This window comes from Chiroxiphia lanceolata, chromosome 11, assembly GCF_009829145.1.
Source record: "Chiroxiphia lanceolata isolate bChiLan1 chromosome 11, bChiLan1.pri, whole genome shotgun sequence".
In the NCBI taxonomy this organism is placed as follows: Eukaryota; Metazoa; Chordata; class Aves; order Passeriformes; family Pipridae; genus Chiroxiphia; species Chiroxiphia lanceolata.
In genome coordinates this window covers 16751384-16778657 of record NC_045647.1, presented here as the reverse complement: position 1 = coordinate 16778657, position 27274 = coordinate 16751384, and the positions used below count along the sequence as shown (strand labels likewise).

Below are 27274 nucleotides of genomic sequence, written 5' to 3'. Positions count from 1 at the left end.
CCATGCTTGTTTTCCTTTTCATAAAATAGAGATAATGTCTCTAACCTTTTGTAAGGCATTTTAAGACTTAATGGTGAAAAGTGCTGTAGAACTGTTAGATACTATTAAGGGTGTTGAGAATTTTCATTTAGAATTAAAAGAGATAAGCATTTAGACATTAGAAATTAGGGCTGTACTGATAGCTTCAAATCCTGTGTCAAGCACTGTTTTCTTTTTCAGAATGGCTTTCATAGTAAACCATTCTGATGGTGTGCCTGCAGTGTGTGAATTGCAGTTATGTTTTCCAAGAAAAAACAGTAAATTACTCTTTGTTTCTGTGAGTTTCTTTGCTGCTTTGAGGAGATCCACTTTGGGTTATTTTCCTTGGGGAACAATTTAAATTACTTTTTTTGTTCATTATAGATTTCATCTGCATCTTTTCATTATATAAGACATTCTTCTAATTCAGAGATTTTTGCAATCAGCAACTTATTTAGTATTTTTTAAAATCACTTTTTTTTTCCAGCTTTTGAACTTTTATACCCTGAAAACGTGTTTAAAGGAGCCAGAATCCACCTCTTCCATCTGATCAGTTCTCTCCTGTGTAATGGCAATAGAGAAACCCAGAGATCAGTATGGATTACCACAGGTGAAAGAGGGCTAATTTTCCTGCCTTCACTCGGTAAGTGGAAATTTCTCATTAGACCTACAGTACTTTCTTGGCAACTGAGTCAGGATTTGATGTAAGTTATTTAATGAATAGTCATAGGTATTGACTCTTCTCACAGTTTTCACACAGAGTTGCAGAATCATGTAGGTTAGAAAAGACCTTTGACTGATCATCACCTTGTCAACTAAACCAGAGCACTGAGTGCCGCGTCCAGTTGTTTCTTGACCATCTCCAAGGGTTGGTGACTCCACCATCTCCCAGGGCAGCCCATTCCAATGCAAGAGAACCCTTTCAATAATGAAATTCTTCCTGATGTCCAACCTGAACCTCCCCTGGTGCAGCTTGAGGCCATTTCCTCTTGTGCTACCTGGGAGAAGAGCCTGACCCCCACTTGGCTACAACCTCCTTTCAGGCAGTAGTTTTAGAGAGTGAGAAGGTCCCTCCTGAGCCTCCTTTTCTCCAGGCTGAGCTCCCCCAGCTCCCTCAGCTGCTCCTCATAGGCCCTGCTCTCCAGACCCTTCCCCAGCTCCATTCCCTTCTCTGAACTTGCTCCAGCCCCTCAATGTGTTTCTTGCAGTGAGGGGTCCAAAACTGAACCCAAGATTTGAGGTGCAGCCTCTCCAGTGGCAAGTAGAGAGGGACAATCACTTCCCTGGTCCTGCTGGCCACACTATTTCTGATACACTCCAGGATGTCATTGGCCTTCTTGCCCACCTGGGCACACACCAGCTCATATTTAGCCATTGACCAGCACCCCCAGGTCCTTTTCCACTGGGTTGCTTTCCAGCCACTCTGCCCCCGGCCTGGAGCACTGCAGGGAGTTGTTGTTACCAAAGTGCATTTTATTATGTCTGGAAATATTTAATGTTTTTCTTAAATTGTTATAATCTGGAGTCATTTGAACCTCAGCTTTTATGTTTTAAGAGAGTGTATTTCTAAACTTGATGACAGCAAAATGAGAAACTTGCAGACGTGTTCAGCATGTGCCATTAGACCCTGGAAGTCAGAAAGGGCTATAAAGAAGCTGTGGTAGATTTTACAACAAATGGAGTTGGTCTCCTGGAATAGAAAAGTAAATTCTGTATTGGTGCTGAGTGGTGTAGTTGTCTTCTCTGCCTTTGTGCTGAGAAGTCAGCAGGAACTGCAGCATTCCCTGGCATCCTCTTGGATGCTGTGGCCTCCTCAGACTCCTGCCCAGGGATTCTCACTCAAAGGCTGACAGGCAACTTGAATGCTGCTAAGATAATTTTGCTGTTTCTTCACTGGAATAATTTTCACAGTGACAAAAATACTCTTGCAAAAGTCACATTCTTTTCTGAGATTTGTCTTGGATTACTGCAATGATATGCAACATATTAAAAGGATTTGCCTTGTATTGTGATTGGCCTCCATCCTGGCCAACACAGCAGGATTTGAGCTTGGTTCTCTGGAATTAACAACTGTGAGCTGCTCTTGTGTGAGCTTCAGGCTCTAGCAAGCCCATATTCTCTGTGGCAGGGCACAGAGGGATTTCATAGCAATTGCTCACCCCTAGGTTACTCCGTCACACTTTGTTTCCTCCTTTCCCCTCAGGTTTGCTCCTTACATATTCCCAGGTATTTACTCATGGAACAGTGTTGCCCTGGGGTGTCATCCGTGACATTTGGGTTTGCTGGAATAGGGGAATGGTTCATTTCATAGGTTTGTCCTTTCAAGAGCTTAGGAATGTACATGACATGAGTCTGTCAATCAGTAGAAGAGAACACCACTGCCATAGTGATGCTCTGTGGAATTGCACTTGGAGTACCTCTGTGACTCCAGTTCCTTGGCCCATTCTGTTACATTACCTTGTGCAAATCACTGCTTCTCCATCTCTGGCCTAACACACCAGAACATTTGGCATGGGCCCCAAAGAAAAGCACTCATCTCCATAAATCTTTTGGTCTGTCTGCTTTCTGAAGGCATATCCCTCGTGGGGTAGAATTAGGAAGTGACCATCATGTCCACATAAATCCACTGGCCTTGGCTCTGCATCCAACTCACATCCAAAGTCCGTTGTTGGGGGCACAGCTTCATGGTATATGGGGGGGGTGTGTGTGTTCTCTGCACTTTCAGCTGCAGTAAGCACATGCTGAATTCTCTGGGTCACATTCTTCCTTGTCCTAGTACAGCTCGCTCCGTAATCTCCCAGCCTCCTTTTGTCTGTTTGTAAAATCCATTGTGTCCCTACTCTGCTGTGGAATGCACTGGATAGACCTAGATAGAGAGGCTAGTAATGATCTCTGTGTTACTCACCTCCAGGGGCCTGGGAGAGTTAATGTCTGCACAGTGCCTTAGCAAGTGTAAAAGTGCTTAGCTTCATTATATATTGATTTATGTGCAAGAAAACTAAACGAAATAATAAAACATGCAATGTACTTAAAATGGACTGTAGGCAGAGGGAGGATCTTAAATCTAACCTTAAAATGTGGTGCAAGTCATGTGAATGAATAGAGTTAGGTGGGCTTCCCACCAAATACAGCACAAGTGGGAAAAGGCCCTATATTTGGAAATAGCACAGGGCCCAGAGGGGACTTTGTCTAGATGAGAATTCCCGTGTGGCGGCAGAGACACGAATTAAATTAGAGCTCTGGGCCAGATTCATCTCCTCACTGCAGCAAAGTAAACCAGAGGAACACCAGCAAATCACTGATGGAACACCAGGGAGAGCGAGAGGAGGATCAATCCACAGGTAATAAGGGCAGCATCAGTGCCTGCCTAGGGTTTCATCCTGTGCTTTGTCCTAATTATGAGCAGTTTAATGGCATGCTAAAATACAAAACAGATTTATGAGCCATTGCCGTCTCCCTCTGCATTGTTATACAGCTGACTCAACAGTACTCTTACTCCTTGGCTAGAAGGTCAACTCAGGTTTTACTAAGCTAGGGCTTGGGCTTGGACTCAGAGATGTGCTGCCTTACTGAATGCTGCTGCTAGGATAAATGCTAAACTGAAGTTCCATCTGCTCTCCCTATGTCTTATCCAGATGGATATTTAAGATCCCACAGCACACCTTGGATAGAGGATAACTTTATATATCTAGCCAGTATTCTTCCTTCATTACAAAAGACTCAGACCAGCTTTTATTTCAAGTCAGCAGAATTACTTCTATTTTTTCTTGCGAAAGCAGTATCTTTCCAGATTGGAAATACTGAATCTGAAATGGGAAAGGAGTAATGTGTAAAATCAAAGAGGCAATGTTGATCATTGAAGAAAATAAGGACAAACACTGTGATGAGATTACTGTGGGCTATTGCTTGAAGTATTTTCACTGAGTGCAGTGTACCTATAACACTGCACTGCCTTCTGGGGAAAGAAAATGAAATTATGCAAAAAGCAGATGATGAGCCTCAAGATTTCCTGGATTCTCTTCTGAGTGTTGCCCCTAATAGACTGTAGGTAAATCCTTTTTTCATGACCTATAGATAGCAATAGTAGTAATTTCCTGTTTTTCAACCTGGCTGTGAAACTTGACCTGCCACTGTTAACAAAACGTTTTGACATTCTGCTGGAAAGAGGGATGGGCTCAGCTGCATCTTCACTGAGTTGCTGATCGCCACAAAGTAGAAGGATGTCTCAAGAGAAAGATCAGATGATACTTCTCTTGTTTCTTATATGTTTCCTCACCCCCACCCAAAGTAAGTAGCTCTCTTGTAGACCTTTAATTCTATGCTTGGCAAAAATCACAATCACTTTCTAGTGAAGCCTTATTGTTCAGCTTTCTTCATCAAGATGCGCAGCTTTTCCCTCAGTAGGCACTTGTCTTTCAGAGGGATGCTGCAGATTTACTTTGCTCTCTGTTTTCATTGCAGCAGCTTTTTTCAGAGCAAAATTCTCACTCGCCTTAAGCAGGAATTTTCTGGAAGAGTGAAGTCAAGACCAGCAGTAACCCATCTGAGAGGAGCTTGCCCATGCTCCTCTTAGAACAGAGATCATGCCACTGAAGACTGCATTAGCACTGTGTACCTTGGGGCTTGGATCAGGAAATTTGTCAGTGAATTTCTGAGCCTCCACTAAAGAAGGAGCTGGTTGAATAGGTTTGACAGAATAACTTCTGCCCTTATATTATCCATACATTGTCACAGAGAAACTTCACAGTGATGACAGCAAAACCACTTGGTGATAAGATTTTCTCAGTTCCTCTGCACTGCTGGGATACAGGTATGAAATCAGCAGGCAGGTAGAGGGAAAAAGAGCCTCTTTTACAGAATCACAGAATCAACTAGGTTGGAAAAGACCTCTGAGATCATGGAGCCTTACCTCTGTCTTTTCATGGAGCATCAGGTGTGCACCACAGTGTTTGAGACCCCCAACAGACTTATATCCACATCTGTCCCATTTTTCATTTGGGCTCAAGGCTAACTCACAATATGGTTATTTTAGGGGCAATGGGGGAAAGGTAGATGTGGGCATGATATCCACAGCCCTCTGGATCCAGTGCCTGAAATCTCACGTGTCTGCTGGCCCTTGATCTGGCTGATAGACTGTAGCAACACTGCTTCTCTTGGCATCAGCAGCTCCTGCTCATTGCCAAAGCCTGAGTTCTGCAAACAGATCTCATCCTGGCATATGTTATATTGCCATACAGGCAACACTGTTCTGATTAATAACAAGCAGCTTGATAGGATTTGGGGAGGCACTGGAGTAATTAGTAAGATAAGGCCAGGTTTCTTTGTGCTGCACTTTCACGGATGACAAAAGCTTTCCCCCTGAAGAGTTTCACTGATAAATCTGTATATAACAATAATAATAATAATAATAATAATAATAATAATAATAATAATAATAATAATAATAATAGCAGCTTTTTTCCAAAATGCAAGTTAAATATTCCTTTAGGGAATAAAAGGAAAAGAATAGTTCAAGCCCTGGTACTGATGGGAGGCCAGAAGAATGGAAGAGGAAAGGAAGCTCCTAGGAAAGAACCTGCTTCTCCTTCCCTGCTGACAGCGAGGTTTGGGATTTCATCTCTAAACAGCCAGCATGGTTCATCTTGGCAGGGCTGGCCTTTGAGTGCTTGAAGCCTGGGATGTCTGTGCATCACAGTGTGCTGATTTCCCCTGGCAAGACAGTGAGGTGGGTTGGTGTTTAAAATTGGGCCCTTCTCTGGGAATCAACAGCATACAGACTGTATGGGGCAAGTTTCAGCTTCCACATAGCTGGCTGTTTAGCTGCTTGTGGCAGTGGGATCATAAATACTGAATATTTCTTATTCATCTTCTCAGCAAGCATAGTTTCTGCTAGCTGCAGTGGGAAATTAGGAGTGTGGGTTTGACTCATACAGAATAAGTGACCAGGTATCAAAACTAAAATAAAACAAAAAAAAAAAAAAAAGAAGAGTAAAAGGCTACAAATGTTGCTGAAGTGACAAGTGTTCATTTACTAAAAATACCTTTTAATATTGCTGGAACTTTTAAAATAATCTAATTTATGTGGAGCATTCCTCACTAATTGAAGCTGTCTCCTTTTTTATTAAATAGAAAGGTTACAAAAAAGTATATTGACGTTTTGAGAGTGATTCTTCTCAGGAGCACATTGACTGTTATGAATAGGATTTCACATGATGCAAGCCCCTAAATGCCAACAGTGATATGAGGAAACCTGCAGATTCTTGTAATTGTAAATGCAATAGGCAAGGCTTTGGGCTATTGCATCCCCTTTCTGGAGATCATTGTTATAAAGCTCAAAGTGTTGTTTAGCCCTTGGTGTTCTCATTTATTTCCACAGCTTTTTCTGAAAGCACAAGTTTGAAAAATGGAAGTCTTTCAAGAATAATCACTCTCTAAACACTTAATGCTGCTGTGACAGCACTGTCTATCACTCAAGATTTAACTTTGGAAATCCACATAACATAGAGGAAAAAAAACCTTTTCCAATTAGCTGAGACTGGAGGCAGATTAGTTCTCGACTGCAGCATTGAGAGATGCTGGGGTGTATATTAATGGACCACAGGAGCTGATTTCTGACCATAATTCTGACTGCATTGGGTGGTGCATAAAATGGAAACAGCAGCTCTCCTGCTGAGAGATGCAGGACCAGCTAGTTAATGTGAGCTACCCTTGGGTGTATCTCGTAGGTCTTAGTGATCTACAAACCTGTCAAGTGCAAAATATATCATCCTCACTCTTTTATATAGATGGGGAGGTTGAGGTGTGGAAAGGTTAATAGATTGCCCAAGGTCATGCTGTTCTTTTGGCAGGCCTCAGAATAGCACCCATGCCTCTGTCCCGAGTTTTATGGACGTGTGCACGTGTTCAGGTCTCAGCCAAAAAGTCTGTTGAACAAACTTTTCCCCCTTTTTTTGATCTTTGGGACCTGATTGACACACGCCTTCGTGATCACTGGTGTTGCAAAATTAACAGTCTTTAAAACCTTTTGTAATGTACTTGTCTTCATTAGAGCAAAGAGATGTTTTTCCCCAGTCAGCACGATTTGGATGTTTAGATCCATGGCGTAGCAAAGCTTGTAGCAGTTCTTGCATCAAGAGTTTAATGTCGCTTTGTTCAGATCTGTAGCACAGACTTCTATCACTTGAGCTAACAGGGTGCATTGTTATACTGCTACATGTCATGTGATGCTGACATTAAAGGATGCAGAATAAAGCAATAACCAGATGCACACTATCAGGGAATTTCCTGGCTGGCAATAGATGATGCAGGAGGGATGGGTTTGGTTTCAGGTCTGTGCTGTAGTTCCCTTGCTCTTGGCCCAATTGTCTCTTGAGCTCTCACTCTCCCCCAGCTTTTCTATTGATCTCTTTTTTCACTCTGTCCATCAACAAGCAAAGTTCCATCAGTTCCAACTCACTCTTCTAAGTTTCCATCTCTTTTTCTTTTAGTTTATAGTCACCCTGTGCTTTCTTTCCCTCAGAGCCTTTTTTTGATCCTAAAACCTCATCTTCTGCCATCTGTTTGGCCCATAACCTGACTTCTTCCCTCTGCACTCCCATCAAGTCCTGGGATCCTTCCATTCACTCTGTGCCTTTTTAGCTCTCCACTCTAACTCTTCATAGATAAGTTCCTCCTATTACCCTACTATATTTTGTCCTGAAAATGGCAAAATTTTCATTCACAGCGTCATATGCGGGAGAAAGCTGAGCAACCACAATGGTAGGCATTGCTGCTGGTAGTACATATTTATATTTTATTTAGGCACAAAAATATTCTTTCAGAAGAATGAGATCTAAAGATTACAGGACATTAAATAACTGAAAAATTTAATCTGATGATAAGGAAATAGAAGATGGATTGAATAAGAGGCAAATGCTGTAGGGGAAAAAACAAACAAAGGCAATAAACAAACCACAGCATGATGCAGGCAGATTGAATGCCACCCTTGTGCAGTCCTATCCAAACCCTTCAAAGAATCATATCCCGGGTCCCTTCCTATTGAACAGACAGATATTACTTGGTTTCTTCCAGATCATGCTTCTAATTTCTCTGTGACTGCTGTTCTGAGATTTTGGAGGGTTATATTTTACATCAGTATTTTGTGGTCAAGGGACATAAAGAACGAGATGGGGTCTGACCAAAGCACCAAGTTCTGGGAACTCTCTTATTCTAACTCAGCTCTGAAACAGAATCTTGTATCCTGGACTAATGACCCAATGTCTTCAGCTTCTTCAGGGTTCTGAGGCAGAGAGAGCTGATCAAACTGCTGCAGAGGGGTGTTGCACCAGGACTCATCCGTGTTAAGTGGGATGACACTACAGCTTTGGCTTCTCCTGCTGATTTTGATAGGAAAGGTAGTTAGTTATGTTTTGCACCTCTGCTTGCTTCCAAGAAGCTATTGCACTGCTGAGCAAAGATGAGCCTGCAGTCACTGTACCTACTGTGTTGCTTTTTTTAGGACTACTACATTAGAGCCTTGGTGACCAGACGAAAAATAGGGCAGAGCTGAAACAGTTCCAGGGAAAGGAAGCATCACAGAGGAGATAATAGCAAAGCAAAGCATAGATTCGAGCTTTTGTATGTCTCAAACTACTGTTTTAACTACTGGCCAGATTCCCATGCACTCTGAAGCCTCTTTTTTCTTAGGAATGCAGGAAGAAGGATTGAATTAAATTATTGGCTGTCAGGAGGAGAATATAAGCCACTAGGCCAGTGATACTTTGGGTTTGGTTTCTTTTTTTTTTTTGGCTGAAGTCATAAGCAGTTTTATACTCATGAAAGATGTGGGTAATACACTTCAGGTAGTTTATTGAGTGGATATAAATAACATAAACTGCATAAGTTCTGCTTGTATAAAACTGGAGACGAACTCAAACTGCACAAGGACCTGTGTGCTTTCCTTAGTTTCCTGAAATAGAAAACATCAGGAAGGATGCCAGATCAAAGAGAATTTTTGGGTGTGAATTCTGATTACTGCAGACTGAATTACAATATATGTCATACAAAACCATTCAAGCAGTGCAGTTTTCATTAAACTGTTTGTAGATGGATCTGGTGAGAGCGGACAGGAACATCCAGATATTTTTTACTCATCTCTGAGATAGGGAAACCCACTTCTAAATACTTTATTTTACATAATTAACAGCACTTATACTGGCTTTCAGTATTGCAGTTTCTCACACCACCTGTGCAGCATTTGCCTATTTCTTTTTGCTTCAAGTTACTACTTGAGATTTAATTGCAGCACTCAATCTATGGACAGAATACAGAGGCAGGCATTAAGGTATATTCAGGTTGGTTCTCACTAGAAAAAGGAACAGTCTCCTTCCCAGTACCAGGGATGCACTCAGAAATAACAGACTGAATAACAGACTGATGCTCCTTCAATGCCAAGGAGAATAAAAGAGGAGCAGAGTTGCTAGGAAAAGAAACTGTAATAAATACTGAAAGGATAAAAGTATAGTCTAAGGTCAGAACATTAGTATTTGAGCAGTGGTGAATCCTACTAACAATATCTTATAGCAGATATTATGCATGTCAGAATTGCCAGCTGATTATAAATATTGGCTTCTAACTGCTGTCCAAAGCTAATATGTTCAAACCACCCTTAAATAAGTACCAGTTAGAACTAATGACTGGAGAGGATTAGGCTTATTCCTGCTTTGGGGCAGTGCTAGATGATCTCTCAAGTTCTCTTCCAGTTCTACTTTTCAAGACTCAGGAATGTCAGTGACTTTACAAAGGGAACTTTCTTGAGTTTTTAGAACAGTGAAGATGGCATAATATTATTTGCATTTCCCAGGGCTATAACGAGAAGCTAAGTCAAGTAGTATCATCAAGCCTTGCTATTCAAATAGTTTGAGCTCTGAATTTCCCCAGCTTGGGTTAAAAATGGAAAATTCCCATTTCTTCAGGTTTGCCTTCTGTGTTATGAAACTATCCAGTTCAGGTGGCTGCATGGGAACCCTGGAGACAAGGAAATTCTTTTTTTCCATAACAGAATCTCCAGATACCACAAAAAATACAACAAAAATTGCCACCACTGTCATTGCATAAAGCAAATCTCTTGAGATCCCTGTTGGTGAAGTATTACAGAGGTGTATGGTTTTGTATCTAACATCTACCAAGGGACTGTGAGGATTTTGGCACATCAGACTTTGCTTCACAGTTGATCAAGTGGTCTGAGCACAGATAGCTCTGTGTGTCCGTGGAGGTGCTCTGAGCACTCACCTGCACAGGTTTAAGGCAGACTTACTTAGGCCAGTATTCCCCTGTGAAGGCAGGTAAAACTGGGGAGGATTGAACCCCAAAACTGAGGGATATTACCCATCACTGTAGCAGTTTTTAACGCTGCCAGGAGAGGTGGCCCAGAAGAGGGACATGAAAGTCGCACTCCAGCTGAGATCTTTCCCATGTCATTCCTCCATGCACATGTTGGTTTTCTTCAGACTCCCATATCCCAGGCTGCAGCACTACAGGTCTCCCTGCTTCCTGCCAAGCCTTGTCCCATAGCCAGGTCCCACATGCCTGCCTCCCTGCTGGCCATGTTCCTGTAGGAAGCCCTGGACAAACTAATACAATAATTGCCAAAGAACAGATAATTTCCCAACAGTTCAGGAGAGAGAGCAGTGATGAGACCTGTTAATGGCTGTTTGACTGGAATTTCATCAGGGAAGTGGGAGAGAAGGAAACTGATTGACCTGAGCTAATTTGCAGACGTGACCAACTGTTGTCTGTGGGCTGCATCTTCACAGAGTGAGATGTCTTCGTGCCTTGGAGACAACTCCAAGGGAGCTTTGCACCTTCACCTCAGCCTGGTGAGTCACATCCAGGCAGACAATGCATACTGGGACTTGGGCTTTTTTCAGAATGAGCATCCCTGCCCAGCTTTAAGCAAATCTCTTCATTCATCACCAGCACTGCTCCTCAGACAGCAGAGCAGTGTGCAGCCTGCTCTTGTCAGCTGTTCAGAAATGTAGAATTTTGAAAGTACAGTTACCGATAAAAACTCCATAACCAAGAATATGCGGAAAGATGTCATAACCCCTTTGGAGGGAATCTGTGGGAAGTTTATTGGTACAAGAAAGATCAGTGTCTGAGAGACAGAAACTGAGTAAAGTTGTCTTAAGGAGGATGGTGATGATGACTAAATAAACAAGCACAAACATGCACAACAGATGAAGGTGTCACTGGCTTTTCATTACTGCTGTTCAGGAACACCAGTTGGGATCAGGATGCTCTGAACTCAGCTCTGCAGGCTGTCCTTGCCCTGATGAGTTTACAAGCTGAGAAATCAGGTTCATGCTGACTGTGTTTAAAAAATGTGGACCTAATAAATTACCAGGTTCAAATAATTTGCATTCCAGTGGGGTAAGGGAGTTCCCAACTTGCCAGATGCTGTCACCAAATTCTTCCTTCCTGCAGCATCAGTACTCGGTGTAAGCCCAGTCTCTTTATGCCATCTACAATAGAATATTTGCATTTCTTGAGTGGCAGGAGGGTTTTTTCATCATCAGGCACTTCTGCCTTCTAACTGTGCTAATAAGCACACTGTCTGCAATGTGGAACATTTTAGGGACACAGTAGAGGAAGGGCAGCAGACCAGCCAGTGTGAGTTGACACTCACACTGTTCTGTGTTGCTAGCAACTTGTCCATGTTAGAATATATCTCATGTTAACCCAGCTTAAAACAAAAAATGTTATCAACCATGTAAGCATCAATAGCTTCAATATTTGACAACATTATGAGGACTGACTCTAAACACTAGGACCACGGTTTCAAACCAGGGTGGCAGCATTCACTGAATACAAACATTCCTGATTTACTCTCCTGCGAGAGGAGAGCTGAGCCCTGTTGAGCTTATTATAAAAGACAGTTTGATGGAATAGACTGAAATATCAAGATTTATAAATAAAAGAAGAACAAGAGAACTGTACATAAAACAGCCCAGACCGAACTGACGTAATTATTCTCTATGGTGAGGTCAGTAAGAGAGCTGGTTAAATGAATGTGGATGGCATTTCTATCTGTTTAGACCTCTGAAAGCTGTTGATAAAAATCTCCTTTCAAAGTGTTGTTTAGTCTCCATAACCTTTAATTTGGAGTAGGAGCATGCATGCACAGCATTGAGCATGAATGCCCTGTCTCCTAAACAGCCATGCTTATGTAAGCCACAAACCTGGGTAGCATTTAGGAACAGATCAGTCTCCCTGATAGATCTGCATCTCTCTAGAGCTGCCAGCTGAGAGTGGGATGTAGTAGACCTCCAGTTCGTTTCCAGTTGCCTAAAACATCCTCTCAGATGGAAATTACTTTCATACCAAAATTAACCTGGGCTAGTTTCAGACCAATATCTTAAAGGCGTACAGATTTTCTACTACCCTTTGAATCATCCAGTGCCCCAACAGGGAACTTTAATGCCAGTGCAGCATCTGCTGCAGAATATTTATATTCAGGGCTTCCTGTGTGAAGCTCTGGATGGATGTGATTATTGAATGTGTTGGAAAAGGGACAGTTTACTGCCTGGGTTTTATTTCCAGCTATTTTGTATTTCTATGCAAGGAGCTTATATGCCATGTTGTAAACGGCTGGTTTTCTTGTATGATGTCTCTTTTTTTTCCTCATTTTCTTAATGGGCTTCTCGCTAAAACTGACGTTTCAGCAGCATTCCCATTATTAGTTATGATGCCAGCAAATGGAGGTCTCAGTAGTGGGTGAAATTTAAATTAGTTTTGAAGAGCATTCAAATAATTCAGCGCTTTACTTTCATTTGGTAGCTCAGCTTGCAGAGTGTATGATTTAGTTATTCACATTTTAGTTACTGTGTTGATGTTGTTTAGCAAAGATCTTGTTTTGCCTGGGACCCAGCTACAGCTCTCAGCCAGTCTAATGTTGTTTACTGTAGCTACCAGGAAAATAATGGTTTGTTCTCTGGGTTCCCGTTTGATGTTATAAGCCAAGTCACACCAACTAGTGCAGGAATCATTTCCATTTTACTTTACACTGCTCACATGAAAAACATCTAGCAGTGGAAAAGAACCTGTTTCTGAGCATAAATGATAGGTGTACTTTGCTCTGTTGGGAGTTTGTAATAGTAGAGTGTCTCAGATGGGGCTTTACTTTTTATTCCAAAGAGCTATCCTGAACTGCAGTGATTGATTTGAAACAGGATACAAAAGACTAAGCCATCAAAATCTATGTTGTGTAAGAAATCTGGAAAGTTTACGTCTTTCCCATGGACATATTCAGACGTCCTAGGAAAAATCCTGACTGTGAAGAAGTTTTCGTAACTGAGGCTTCCATGAATCTTTGTGAGTATCTCCTAATAGAGAATAAGCTTAGTAGTAAATATTAGTCAGCATTGTCTAGAGGCATCAGCATTCTAAGTTTGTATTTCCAGATGTCAACAGTAACTCTGTGCATTAATTTCATCAGCTGGAAAATGAAGACATGTATTATCATCATCCCAGGCCAACCTGGGACAAGTTCCACTCAGATGCTGGCTTTGGCAGACCCAGTTGTCTCCCGTCAGTTCCACATCTGCCTTAGGTGTGTGCCAGGGGTTTCATCCAAGACCCTGCACAGGTGAGGCAGCAGGTTCTGTTCCTCTGACTGGTGACCCGAGTGCATGAGCAGGGTAATTTCTCCTCATAAGCAGATGCCATCACAACACAGGGTAGTGCCACCACATCCCTTGGTGCTGGCATGGCATGACAACATTAACTCATGCTGTGGCTGAGCAGTGCCTGTTTATCACGATGGGGCAGTATCTCAGGAGCGTGTCCAGTTGTCTCCATATGTACATTATATCCTTCTGTCAGGTTTGCCATTCACCTGGATAGGGATATTAGATTATACCCTCTGTTGTACACATGGGAAGCACAGAATGAAAATAATTGAGCCCAAATGATCTGGTTGCTCACCTTGGCATTCAGTGTATCCTCTTATCTGAACAGAAGCTCGAAACAGAAAAATTAAATACCATGGCCCTGATTACTCTTTTATGTGTGTGTAAATCAGTGAATTCAGCAATAGGTAAAGCATCTGTCTGCAAGAGCAGAATCCCACTCCTGAAACACTGCAAAGATAGGTTTTAACCTTTACATTAGCACAAAGGATATCCCAAGCTATAAATAGGATGCATTTCATTTTTGCCCAATAGCCTAATTAAGAGCTAACTCATACTTGAGGAGAAAAGGAAGCAATTTGATTTACGGTACCTCATGTGATTAAATCACCAGGGAAGAGAAAGAAGGATTTGAGATGGAAGGGGGGAGTTTTAAAACATATCATTTGTGAAGAATGGAATCTCTTTCTTCTTACAACCCTTTTGCCCCTGTGCTCATAGCTTAAAGAGGATTCACTGACTTTTATTTATTTGACTAAACTACTGATTTTTCATCTCGCAGGGTGGCTTCAAAATCCAATGTGAACTTTTTAAGGCACCTAATGATCCATTCTATTATCCCCCAGGACAACGCTAGTTCCAGTGATTTCATGGGGAACTGATTCGGAAAATACCCTTTTTCTCTTTTGCAGTCTCCTCGGCCCCTGAATCATGTTGGTGTCTGGATACCTCTTTTCTTTGCAACAGTACGGTGGCAGCACAGTCAGCAAACAGACCTGGGGGGAGGGTTGATTGGGGAACAGACTCACACTGTGTGTAGCCCAAACAAGGTACCTATGGACAGCTCAGTTTCTATGCCGAAGATGAGACCTCATTGTCAGGTGGTTTTAAAAGCACAGGATTCCTGACCCTTCTATCTAAGCATATAATACTGCCATTTTTTTAAAAAAAAACAAACCCTCTTATTGATTTTCATTTTGGGATAAACATACTTACAAACTTAGATAGACTTGGGAAACTGTAAGCCAATGCCAAGAGAAAGTATGATGGGGCTTAGAAAATAGAGTGTTCCCAGATATTGTTGTTGAACTAAGAAAGAGGCAGTCCAGGATGTGATAAAGTATTGCAAACTTTGGCCATCAGCTTCAGTTTCCCACACGTGCACCTTTGTTCATGAATTGTCCCACATCATGACAATGATGTTTTCCATCTGTGCATCTCAGTGCTTTGGAGGTGTCTAAACATTTTAATGACTGGAAAATTGTGGTGCTAAAAACCAAGGGATTTGCTCAAGGAAACACAGATAATTTCTGATATAATTAGGGCTAGAAATAAAGTCTCCTGATACTCTTAGCTTAACCACTAGACCTATTATCTCTCATAGCCTAGTGTAGAGAAAATACCACAGCAGAACTGCTGCACCCATTCTTCCTAAAACAGCACTGCCAGAGCCTAATCCTATTCTGCACCTATCTGGAGTATCTGTTCCAGGTCCTTCTCTACAGGATCAAGGACAGAATGGAATTTGAAATACTTTTTCTTTTTCAAACGCTGTTTTTCTTCTTTTTACTGCACTACAAGCCAAAGGGAGCTCAGGCTGGTTTGAAGGCAAAAAAACGTCAATCACACTGAAAACTCCACTGCTTTCCTGAACCCCAGGCAGGACAGGATATTGCTGCCCCATTGCAGGAATGATTTGGCACATGGCACAGGAAAAGGGTCTGGATTCTGCAAAAAAAGACTGCCACCAGAGCAGAAAACTCTACAGCCTTCACTAAACTATCAATCTGGCAACTTCAAGGACTGTGCAAAACAAGTGGTTGGCTCAGCCCAGAAGTGGCTGTTTTGGCAAGGCGAGAGATATCAAGAAAGAAAATAATTAGCTGTCTAAAGGAAAGCAGTAAATATATTCTCACCTGAATGCTTATTTGTTGTTTCCAATTTTTCCACGTCCATGACCTTTACTTTCCTTGCTGGCATCACTGCTTAATTTTGCCTGTGTCCAGCACGCAGGCACTGCCGTCACTTTGATGCATGGGTGGTGTTACACCGTGGCTGTGGGTGGCGTGAGCCCTGGAGAGGGAAGGTGTGATGGGGCTGTGCTCCATTTTCGGTGCACACCACTGGAGTGCTTCTCCTGCAGCAACAGGGTGACACCCACTGAAAGGTGGAATGGGTTTGGGGGGCAGGAGGAGCAGTTGGGATGGTGAAACATGGAATACATTCACCAGTGTGTGTTGATAACCTGTAGCTGGCTTTATTTTTTCGTGTCTCTTTTACACCCCCCTTACCCTGGACAGGGAAGGGCCTGATTAACCCCTGTTCTCACTGGCCTTTGTGCTGCACTTGACACTTCTGTCCTGCCAAGCACTTGCTGCATTAAGCCTATGGGCATCCATGAATCATGAGCTACCTTGGCCATAATTCAGGGAGCTGTGGCAGATGCCTGTCTTCTGGAAAAATGTCACAGCCACCCACAGCTCATAGAAGAATTGACCTTGGGAGATGCACGTGATTGCACCAGAGACATGTGCAGTGCATCTCCTCCAGCTGTAATGACGTCCAGCATCTCTTTGCGAGGACACCCCTTTTGGGAAGCACCTCTTTGTGGGCTCCTTGTTTAGCCCACATTACAAGGTGTGCTTCAGAGGTGATCTGACCAGTTTTCAGTTTTCTCCTTGGAATATTAACATGGAATATCATGACAATATGTTGTTGCTGCCCAGTGAGCTGCACACATACATCCTTTAGCTTGGAAGCGAGGTGCTCCTTGATCTCTTTTTGATTTTTCAATGCTTGCTATATCTTCCTGCTTGTGCTGTAACACTAACTGGGATGAACAGGCCAGAGATATTTTCCTGTCATTTTGGAATAGCCTGATTGGTAGCACTGAGAAGATCAAAATGACACATGAAGACAGAGAGTCTTGCTTTAAAGAAGTATTTCAAATGTGGGAACAGAGAGGAGCGGAGAAATGTAATGTTGGGGAGGAGAGAGAAAAAAGGAGAATTTGGCTTGGTAGAGTCTGTTAGATTGCAGGAAGGATCCAGGGGATTTGAGGGAAGACAGCACTGTCACCTCATCTTTGGACTAAAGAGCTCAGTAGGGCAGGTGAGAAAAGAGAAAGAAAGATGAGTAATTGGATGGTGGATGCAGAGGGTGAGGATACGGAGCTACAGAGGAAAAGAGGAAGAAAAAAGTACCTTAAATAGCAGAGAATTCACAAAATTTAGTTAGTATCACAATATCAGGAGGATCATACTGCTCTGACTTCTCCAGGATAAGCAGCACTATGGATTTGGATCCTTCAAACACTGGATGTTTAGGGGCCACCTGTATATGGCCAGAAAAGAAGGCCATGGTCATGTCAGAGTATGTCAGCAGTACTAAAATATGCATGGTGAGAAAGAAAGCAAGCTGGCTTGTACAGAGGGAACAGCTGTGCAGGAACTGTCTTTGTAGCACTGTAGAGAACCACCAAGACCTCTGCTTGGGAATGCAAAGAGTCTGGTTTGTAAACCCATGAACAGAGGCATGTTCTGATTTAGGGCTACTGCAGTTCTGCCTTGATGCTTACCACTTCCACCTCGAGGGGAAAAAAACAAGTGCCAGAATGATTTAAAGACAGAATATCAACCCACACTGCTGCAGGCCTGCTTTCCACATTTTGTTGCTTTTATAGTTTTAGCTCTTGTTCCAAGAGAAGGACTTCTGTATGTGTGTGTGTGTCTGTGTGTGTGTTTCCTTCCAAAATTCACACATGAAATCAATGACTGAAATTCTTAAGAAAGACATTAGTAGAATTTGTCAGAAGCTTGTGAAGCATAATATCTCTCTTACCTTCCCCCCATCAGTAAGGCAGCACTTTGTAGGGAAAATTTTCTCATCTAACTTGATTTTTTGTGCTGCTTTTCTTTCAATCATTTTCATTCCAGCCAAATGCAGAAGGAGGAAGACAATCTGGAATATGAGGCACACCTCTTCAGAATTGCAAGACCTTTGTTCAGCCCCTCCTTTGCTACAAATGTTTGATGTTAGGAAAATCTCTTCAGGTGCCTCATATCTCAGCTTTCTAACTGTAATGTGGGAATTACACTTCTCGTTATCTCGGAAGTGGTGGGAAGACAAATCTGTTAGAGACTGCGAGATGCTCAGACGTTACGGTGTGGAGATGAACGTTAGGCAGATATGCAAACTGAAGGCCTCCAGGTCCCTTTCCGTGGATTTTATTCAGACCCCTCTGTCTGACAAACAAGTATCACATTCACAACCCCAAGGGAGGAGACACAGGTCCTGATTTCTGAGTGGGTCTTTAAACCGATATGGAAGCTTAAGATGAAGGCTGTAGCGTGACAGTGAAAGAATTTTGCTTTCTGGGCAAAGAAGCACAGAGCAGTGCCAATGTCTTTATTTGAAAAACTCCCTGAGACATTGCTAAAACAGATTTTCTGTGAAATCTGTTGCATTCACAACTACAGACTGTTATGATCTAGCACGAAAGTTTTTATAGCTACTCAAGTATAATAGAGGAATCCCAGGCTCAGGCCTATGAAACCTTTTATAGAAAAGCCCTCCTTTACAGATCTCCTATGTATAATTCCCGAAAATCAGCAGCTATTTCTATATCAATTGGGCTTTTAAACGTAGTGCAGGACTGTTGGTGACACTGTTCTGAACGCAGTAGTACCTCTTTGATGAATGGTTTATTGTTTTTTTTCTCCTTAAAACTGAAACCTAATTAAAATACTGTTTAGGGGAAAAATTTGGAAACGCATGGGTGAAGTTTAAATAATTACCAGCCACAGGTTTAATTCCAGAGCCAAGTGCTTTTTTTTTATAACATGCTTCTTTATTCTGTCTCCCAGCCATGTTGCAGCGTGCTCTTTGCTGTTTTACAAGCTGTAACGTACAATGATGGTCATTACTATTCATAGATTCATAGAATTTAAGATTGTAAAGGATGATAAGATGATCTAATCCGACCTCCTGCTTAGCAAAAACCAGACATTTCATCCAGTTACCCTCGTATTGAGCCCAGTAACTTGTGTTTGACAAAATTGGATCTTCTGGAGAGACATCTACTCTTGATGTGAGGAATTCAAAAGGCAAATAATTCCTGGATAGTCCTTCCAGTATTTAATCATCCTTACGGTTAGAAACCCCTCAATTCTGCAGCTTGTTTCTAATTTGAATTTTCTGGCTTTAAATTCCGGCCATTGGTTCTTGTAATATGTCTTTTTCCACTAGATTAAGAAGCCCTTTAAAACCCACTGTATTCTCATGATAAAGGTACTTATATGATCTAATCAAATCACCTTTAGGTCTTCTTCTGAATTTAATAATAAGAAAAATGTATTTATTTTGTAAAAGCACTTACAGGCCCCAATCACAGACCGAGGCCCTGGGCAACTGACAGTTTTTAGGAAACTGGGGTTCATTTATTCTCTGTCACAGGTTTCTGGTGTGTCCTTGGTCATGTCACTCAGCTCCCTTGTTTCTTGGGTGCTCACCTACAAGATTATATATATATTTATATATACTACAGGTGTATATTTCTCCACTGTAAAGTGCTGGGGGAACAGTGAAAGCACTTAACAAGATGGCAATCCTAAATCATTGTCCAACTAAACGAAAAAAACCCATCTCATGTTAGATATGGGTCAAGGTTGAGTGTCTGCTGTACTGAACTCTGAAACAAGTGCTGATTACTGTTGTGCAGTAACCATGTTTTAAATTAAAGCAATAGTGAGGTGTGACTACATTAGGTAACTGAGTGCAATGCTGTGTGACTTGATAGGATGCTGACCTCAGCTATTTCACCCTGCACAAGTATCATTTGGATCCCAAAGATAAATGATTCAATGACAGATGACTTGGACTTGAGCTAAAATGACTGACTGAACGCTCACATTTTTATTTTTTGTCACACCAGGTCTGTACCTTGAGCGCAGGTATAGGTAAAAGCTGGAAGAAAATACTGTTTTCAGCTGTCCCAGCAGCCTCCAAAGTGATGATGGGACTATAACCCATTTTACATACTGGCCTGTCAGCCCTTTGACAATGAGCCTAGGTCTTTACAGAGCTGGAAAAGTCTACAGTTCTGGGTAGGACTTTGCATTCCTGTACTGAAGGCAAAAAAAAAAAAAAAAAAAGAAATTGTTAAGTCAACAGGCAAATTCCAATTACACTTCTAGAGTTGGCTTCCAGTTATGCTCAAGGCCTCTGTAAATGGGAATATCACCCAGAGAGATTTTAAGACTTGCCAGTTTGAGATGGAATGCATGTACTTCATAGACTCTAGAAAACTAGTACAAAATGATAGCATTGAAGGAATTAATTCCAGTTGTGGACTCAGATCAAGCCTCTGCCTTGGCATGACATCACTTTGGGCAAAGAACCTGGATGCTCCTCTAAATGTATGCTCCATGGACTCCGTAATGTCAGGGCAGCACAGGCCCTGGAACATGCCAGTAAGTGCTCCTTGGTGACAAGTGGGAACAGGTTTTGGAATAGCTTTTATGTCATCCTGTGCTGTTTCTCTTTCCTGTCCATGGTGGAATCCTCAGGACAACTCTTTGCTCTTCCTTGCAGGTTCTTATTTGCTCTGGCTCAAAATCTCTGCAAACATCAGTTGTGCTATTTCCTCACTCCTTGGGCTTTTTAAACACAATGTGGCTCTCCGTGACTTGTGGTAAGTACAACAGTTACTTCTTGTGTTTTTATTAATGTTAAGTGCATTCTTTTCTCCTCTTTCTTAAACACTGACATCTGGCAGCAAGCAACTCTATACATCATTAGCTGAGGAGCTCAGGTTTAAGAACCCAGAATAAGAACAAACCTCTGAAGTCAGGATGTGTAATAGCTGTTATCATTTGCTCACTCTTAATTACCTCTTCCCCTTATTTGTCTCTCTTTAATGGTATGCCAACAACATTTTCTAACCTCTCACGCAGCAATTGATTTGTCAAAACTGTAAATAGCATTTGCTCCAGTTAGAGGCACATGTTTAGCCATGGCGGGCAAAACTGCACTAGTAATTAGAAAAGTGAGGATCTGGACTAATTCCCTGGAAGTGCTTCACATTTAAATTGACAGATTGTTCTGCTGAACCACCATTCATGTACCAAGCCAGGTGCTTGTGCCAACCTGCCTCAAGTTGAAGGCTGTGTCCTGGGACATTGACTGCCCCTTCATGAGGGGTCCTATGCAGAGCTGTGCTCCCTTAGACATGCTGGAACCTCAGCTGCCCATCAGAAATGTAAAACCAGCAGTGCTTCACTGTAAAATGCTAAGAGGGAGAAAGGAGTAGCCTCACTAATTCCCCTCTGTCACTTGGCTGCACAGAGGGGATGTGCTTTACTAGGACAGTACGTATGACTGCCCCTTCTCTGCATGAAAGCAGAGGCTTGGCAAGGCTGAACTTTGTTTAACTTTAGGAGTAGAGAAAGAAATACCTGTGCAGCAGTAACTGAGTGCAAAGGCTCCCAATTTTTCCTGGGAAACGATCAGTCAGGAGAGAGTTAAACCCACACCTTCTCTAGCATTCACCTGCATTTGCAAATAAATCAGCCATAAGAACAACTTAGACAGCCTCCTCCTACATGGCTTCTCCACTAAAAGACGTGGGAGAACGGTAGTGGTGCTGCTTGTTTTGCTGCAGCCCTGTCGGTATTTCAGGTATTGTGCTGAATTTCACAGGGTCCTCTGTAGATCACGGTGCTTTCACTGCAATGTTTGGCTGATTCACACTTGCTCTGAGAACCTACACTGACATATCACAAGCTGCTCTGCAGGGGATGGCTCGAACTCCATGTTCAAGCCCACGTTTCTGGCTTGGTGGTGCTCGGTGCTGCAGGTTAGACAGTGTTTCAAACAGGCCACAGTGTAGCAGCACCTGCTGCAGAAAACGTGAAGGATAATGTGTGTAGCAGTGCTGTCTTTCCTGTCATTCTCAACAGAATAGCAGGTGGAAGATGACTCCTCTGATTTGCTTCCCACCCTTTTAGGTCAGCACTGATTTTGAAAATTGTTGCCATATAAGGTCTTCATAACACATGGTTTTATGCAGGTTCTGGACGTGACTGTCTCCTATGCACAGCTTGGAAATGAAACTTGCAGCATTTTTAAGTGAGGCAGTAAGAGGAGCCCACTGATAAATTTGTATACATTTGTGCCCTGAAATAGGCTTTGGGTGTGAGGTGACAGGGTTAATCTAGCAGCATGCAGGCATGAATGAACACTTTTTTTTGGTGCCATGTATCTTGGCTAATTCCATGATTATGCCCCTTTTCATTTAAGGCTGTTTCCAAGCAGCTTCCTACTAACCAACTTATCTATGTATGGACTGCAAAGATCACAGCAACAAGTAGCCAAAAACATTTGAAATAAGAAAATGAAATAAGAAAACTTCATAAAACTAAACCATGACAGCCATCTCAGCAGTGCAGGACTGTTCTTTAAAAACAAGGACATATCAGGCAAAGTTGTACTGTTAACAAACCCAAACAGCCACATTTGAAAGTAATTACCTGACATCTAGAAATCTGCTCCTACCCTAAGACCACAAGGTCAGATTTTGTTCTGAAGGATATTGGTGTCTGGATCAAAACAAAACCATCGTAAGGACTTGGGAGAGCCACGTCTCAAAGAAATAAATCACCCTGGCTGTCCAGAATGTGTCGGGTGGCTGTGCCTGTGCTGGTGAGTTGCTCTGTTCACACGCACACAGTTCCAGCACAGGCTGGAGCATCCAGTGCTGGGGCTGCTGCACACATGCAGTGCATTTGCAATTGTAGAGCAGCCAGCTGCTGGATGCCAGGCATTTGGAAAAGCACTTGATAGCCATGGCAATACACACTTGTGTCCCTGAGCTTTTCTTACAGGACAGAGGATCAGATTGCATAATGCAGAAAAATCCCATATTATAAAGGATATCTGGCAGTGGTGATGTTGCCTCTTAGACCCTGGCTATCCTGTTAGAATGGGAACCTAAAAGCTGGCCCCTGTGGGCTCGTATCTTGAGTTAAATTGTGTCTGTTAGACAGATGCTAACCCAGGTCCTCTGGGAAAGAAAGTAGGGATGTAACAGACAACAGAATTTGTCTTTCAAGAGTTTGGAAAGCCAAATTCTACACAGTGAAGAGTGTTTGCTATCTGCTGCTGACTCTGCCAGCAAAGGACAAGCTGTTTATCCTATTGTCGCTCTGTTTCCCATGTATACACTAGAGATTATCCACTTACCACTGCTGAAACACACTTGGAGGTTGTAAATTGGAAACTTCTATATGACAGGTCAGTAACTGTGATTTCAGCTGTAATAGCCCATGCAAAACAGGCTTAAACTGTGTGGTATGTGCAGTTGAAATACAAATTGCAAAACCAGACTGTGTCGTGAAGAGTGTGCAAAGAATAGTTCTAGTCTGCACGTGGTACAGGAGCTAGAGAGGGAATACTGACATATTTCTTAATAATTTATTGAAGTATTAAGTTACTGTGCATATTCATTCCTGTGTTGAACTTATCAGAGTCTGGGGCTGATGTTTTTGCAAGTCCACTTTTCTGGATTCAGGAGTGGGTTTTACTGCTGAGTTCCAACCTGAGTTGGGAAAATGACAAAAACCAAATTGTCTCTCTGAAGCAGCTCGAGCTGGAGTTGGTGCATCAAATCCTAGTTGTTCCATTTATACATCAGTCCTCTTCTCTGCATCAAATTCGTGGTGTGCCTGGATGTGACCACATGAGTTTAGGTAGCACTGTCAGTGCCCCTGGGACACCAGGAGTATGAGCCTGGTTCTATATTACTCCAAAATGTTTCTTTTACACATCAGAACAAAGGGTGGAGGCAATTCCATTCATCGGCAGAAGAAAACCCTTCCTTGCAAAGGAGGACATGAGCACTTCAGAGGAGCAATCTCTCCTCACCAAAATCCTCTCCCCTTCCCAAGCTGGAAGGCGTTTAAACCTCTGTGATGGAATCCAAACTGCCAGGGGCTCCTGTCCTGCTGCCTTGCTGTTACAGTGGGCAGGACCAAGGAGCCTTTGCAACTTTAAAACACTGATACCTAGTTTGTGAGGCTCTTCCTCAAGAGGTCTGTCCAGATCTGGCCATCTTGTCAATATTACTGCTTTTCTGAAGTTAAAGAGGGCGAGTTTGTGCTATGCATCGCCTGGCACCAGATTATGCAGGTTTAGGCTATCTGGGAAGGGAAGGGAAGAGCCTGTGGACAGGGCTCCTGCCTCTGCCTTTCCCAGCTGTCCCTGCCCTGGCAGTGGGCAGTTCCCTCGAAGGCGAGCAGCTTGGGTTTGAGTTTAGGGAAGATGAAATTATGCTGCAGCTACCCAGAAGACAGCGTTGAAAAAATCCAGGCCTTCAAAAGTCTGGCTCAGAAACGCTGGTGATTTCGGGGCTGCAGTTGTTAATTCCGCTATTCCGAATTTATTGCCTGCCCTCCTGCCGCGCCCGGGAACACTCCCCGAAGTCACAGCGCGCTTAAAAAAAATATCATAGCTGGCATTATTATTATTAAACATAACCGGAGATTCCCATACGCCGCCTCGTCTCCGGGAGGTGGCCCCGCAGGAGAACGCGGTCCCCGGGCAGGAATGGCAGTGACAGACCCGCGCGGAGGATGCGAACGAGCCGCGATGTCCCTCGTCGCTCGCGGCGGGGGGGACCCGCCAGCGGGGCAGTGCCTGGAGGCGGGGGGCAAAGGGGTCGGGGGACAGACCGCGGGCGGGGTGAGGGGAAGGTCGGGATGCGGGGCCGGGACGGCCCCATCCCGGTGCGGGGCCGGGGGCGGCGGGACCGGCGGGGGGCGCGGAGCGGGGCGCATGCGCTGCGGCGGCGGGGCGGCGGGGGCCGGGGCGGCGCGGGGGGCCGGAGGGAGGGAGGGAGCGGGCGGGGAGGAGGCAGGGCCGGGCCGGGCCGCCTATTTGAGGGAAAGTAGCGTTCGGCGGGCGCTCAGTGCCGGCCCGCCGCGGACAGGCAGCGGGGCGAGCGAGCGGCCGGCGGTCGGTGCCCGCAGCCGGCGCGGCGCTGCCCCCCGCCCCTGCCGAGGACTGCCGCGCTCGTCGCACGAGTGGCGGCGGGGGGAGCCCGCCCCGCGGGGCCGCCTCTGCCCCTTCCCCGCCGCGCCGTTAATGGAAACATGGCGATGGCGGCTCCGACCGGCAGCGCGGCGCCCGTCGCCCCGGCCCTCTGCGGCCACCTGGCCCTGCTGCTGCTCCTCGCCGCCCCCGCCGCGCACGGCTACAGCTTCCCGCAGCAGCACACGTAAGTGCCGCCGCCCCGGCCGGGACCCCGCGGCTCGGCTCGGCCCGGCGCGGTGGCGCATCGCGGGGCCGCCCCGGGGCCTGCGGGGGAGCGGCGGCGGCGGGGCCGCGGCGGGCGCTGCCGGTGCCGGCGCGCTGGATGCGGGCGGGCGCGGGGGTCTCCGCCCGCTCCCCGCCGGAGCGGCGGGGCGAGGAGCGAGACCCAAAGTTGCTGGAAAAGCACAAACTTCCCCGGCGGGTGCCGGTCCGCAGGGCGGCTGTCGGAGCCTTACGTGTGGCGAGAGGGGGGAAAGACCGAAAAAGGACTTCTTTTTTTCCCCCCGCCATCCCCGTTTTCAAGCACACAATATGGTACCCACAAACCGGCCGTGCCCACCGGAGTTTGAGCATAAACTAATAATAGCTGGATAGTTCCACAGGCTATCCGAGCTGGCGGGTCTTCCTCTCCCTCCCTCTGGACCGACCGAAATTGGCTGTAATCTATTGAAAGAGAAAGTCGGAAAGCAGCTCATTTGGGTGAGGGGGTGGGGGACTGAAGAGTCGCTGCAGGAAGGATATAAATAGATTTTTTTGAAGAAGGAGAACGTTTTGGAAGTTAACGTTTGGGAATATTTGCTAACACTGTCGGCTCTCTTGCCTTCCGTGATAACCCTTAAGCCTATCCCCCTCCACACATCCATGTGAAACCTTGCCGAGATGTATTTTAAGAGGCTGTCATCTCCGTTATGAAATGCTGAGCTTTGTTGACACAAAACGGAAAGAAATCCAGACGATTCAAAGTAAAGGCTGACACCGTGTCCTTACAGTCTGCGTTTCTGAAGGTGGGGGAAAGATTTCAATGACATAGAGTTAATAATAGCAGTGTTGCCCTTAACTTTGTGCTGCCCCAGTGGATGTGCACTGCTTTATGTCACAATTTTCTTGTCATTTGTGATTTGCTTAAGAATAGAAATACATTGCATATATATATGTCATAGGGAGTATTTTTGAAAGCCCTTTAGATTAGTGTCTTTGATCTCAAAGTACATTTTTACAAGCATGTAGTCAGGCCTTCTGAGAAGAAGGCTTATCGGCAGAAGAAACAGTGCTGTTTATTTGGGAGAGCTGTAGCTTACCGTGTTAATATCTGCCTTCACCGGAGGCATGGTTGTTTATTCAGAAATCCTTCCCATTCAGACAGCTGCTTTCTGGATTCTTTCGGGTCGTCTGTCCATATTTCCAAATATCTTTGAGCTCTGGGAGCCGATGGATTCCCTTTTCTTGCTGTCATGTAAATACGGAAATTCTTCAGAATAAGACCCTGAGAAATGTCTACCTACAGGGGGAGGAGAGGAAAGGGAACATGCCAGTTCTCGTCCAAGTACCACAGCCTTACGGCCTGATCCAGTCTTGCTCTCACATGAACGATCATTGCTTCCCTGAGAATTCCTATGGGAGCAAAGGGGATTATGTACGTGGTGAAGCGCAGACAAAGTTTGTGGGATGGTTTTGATATTTCAGCAGCTTTTCATGGATTGTAAGTTGTTGCTTTCTCTTAAATTCAGAACACAGAATCATATTATAGAATAAATCTCTTCTGGATACCAGGTTGCGAGTCAAAACTGTGTTTTCTTTCTAACTGTAGGAAGTTTTATAAGAAGGTCCCTAAACCAAGAGAGACATAGGAAGGCGTATAATTTGTAAATAATGTGCTGGTCTTCCCTCGCCCAGACTCATTATTATCTGTGTTGTTCTAATAAACAGTGCCAGCTTTTTAACCAAAGCAGTTTTATTCCAATTAATTTGGTGGGGTTTGCTAGGCTAGATTTTGTTAGCTCTGTGCTCTCTTATCAGTGGACTTATCAGAGTGGGCCTGATCCTGCACTGAGTGAGGCAAGATGAGCAAAAACTGAACCCACTGGCAAAGAATCATAATTGCTTGCAAATATGAAGGAATGGTCCTGAAAAGGCCACTTCTTCTGTGTGTGTCTCTGGTGGGAATCAATGCTGTCTGGCTGCATCTGGAGAAGAGACTCAGAAGGGATGCAAGACCTCAGCCTGACCTGGTATCTTCTTGCTCGTTTGGTTCCCCTCATGACCTGTTCTGTGAACCCAGAGAA

The 27274-nt window shown here is 44.0% G+C and overlaps 1 protein-coding gene across 5 annotated transcripts in view; it reads left to right on the top strand.

Moving 5' to 3' along the window:
* The first annotated feature begins 505 nt into the window (after positions 1-505).
* The window catches only part of CACNA2D2 (calcium voltage-gated channel auxiliary subunit alpha2delta 2), a 238463-nt gene continuing 211694 nt past the window's right edge, over positions 506-27274 (top strand). For 2 of the 5 annotated variants that reach the window (XM_032699028.1, XM_032699027.1), the window contains exon 1: positions 24871-25176. In XM_032699028.1, coding sequence (XP_032554919.1) covers positions 25052-25176 — 125 coding nt within the window. In that variant the 5' untranslated portion in view covers positions 24871-25051. Of the gene's footprint in view, positions 662-17850; positions 17938-20495; positions 20596-24870; positions 25177-27274 lie in introns of those variants that run through there. The other 3 variants (XM_032699030.1, XM_032699026.1, XM_032699029.1) reach the window with 3 other exon arrangements.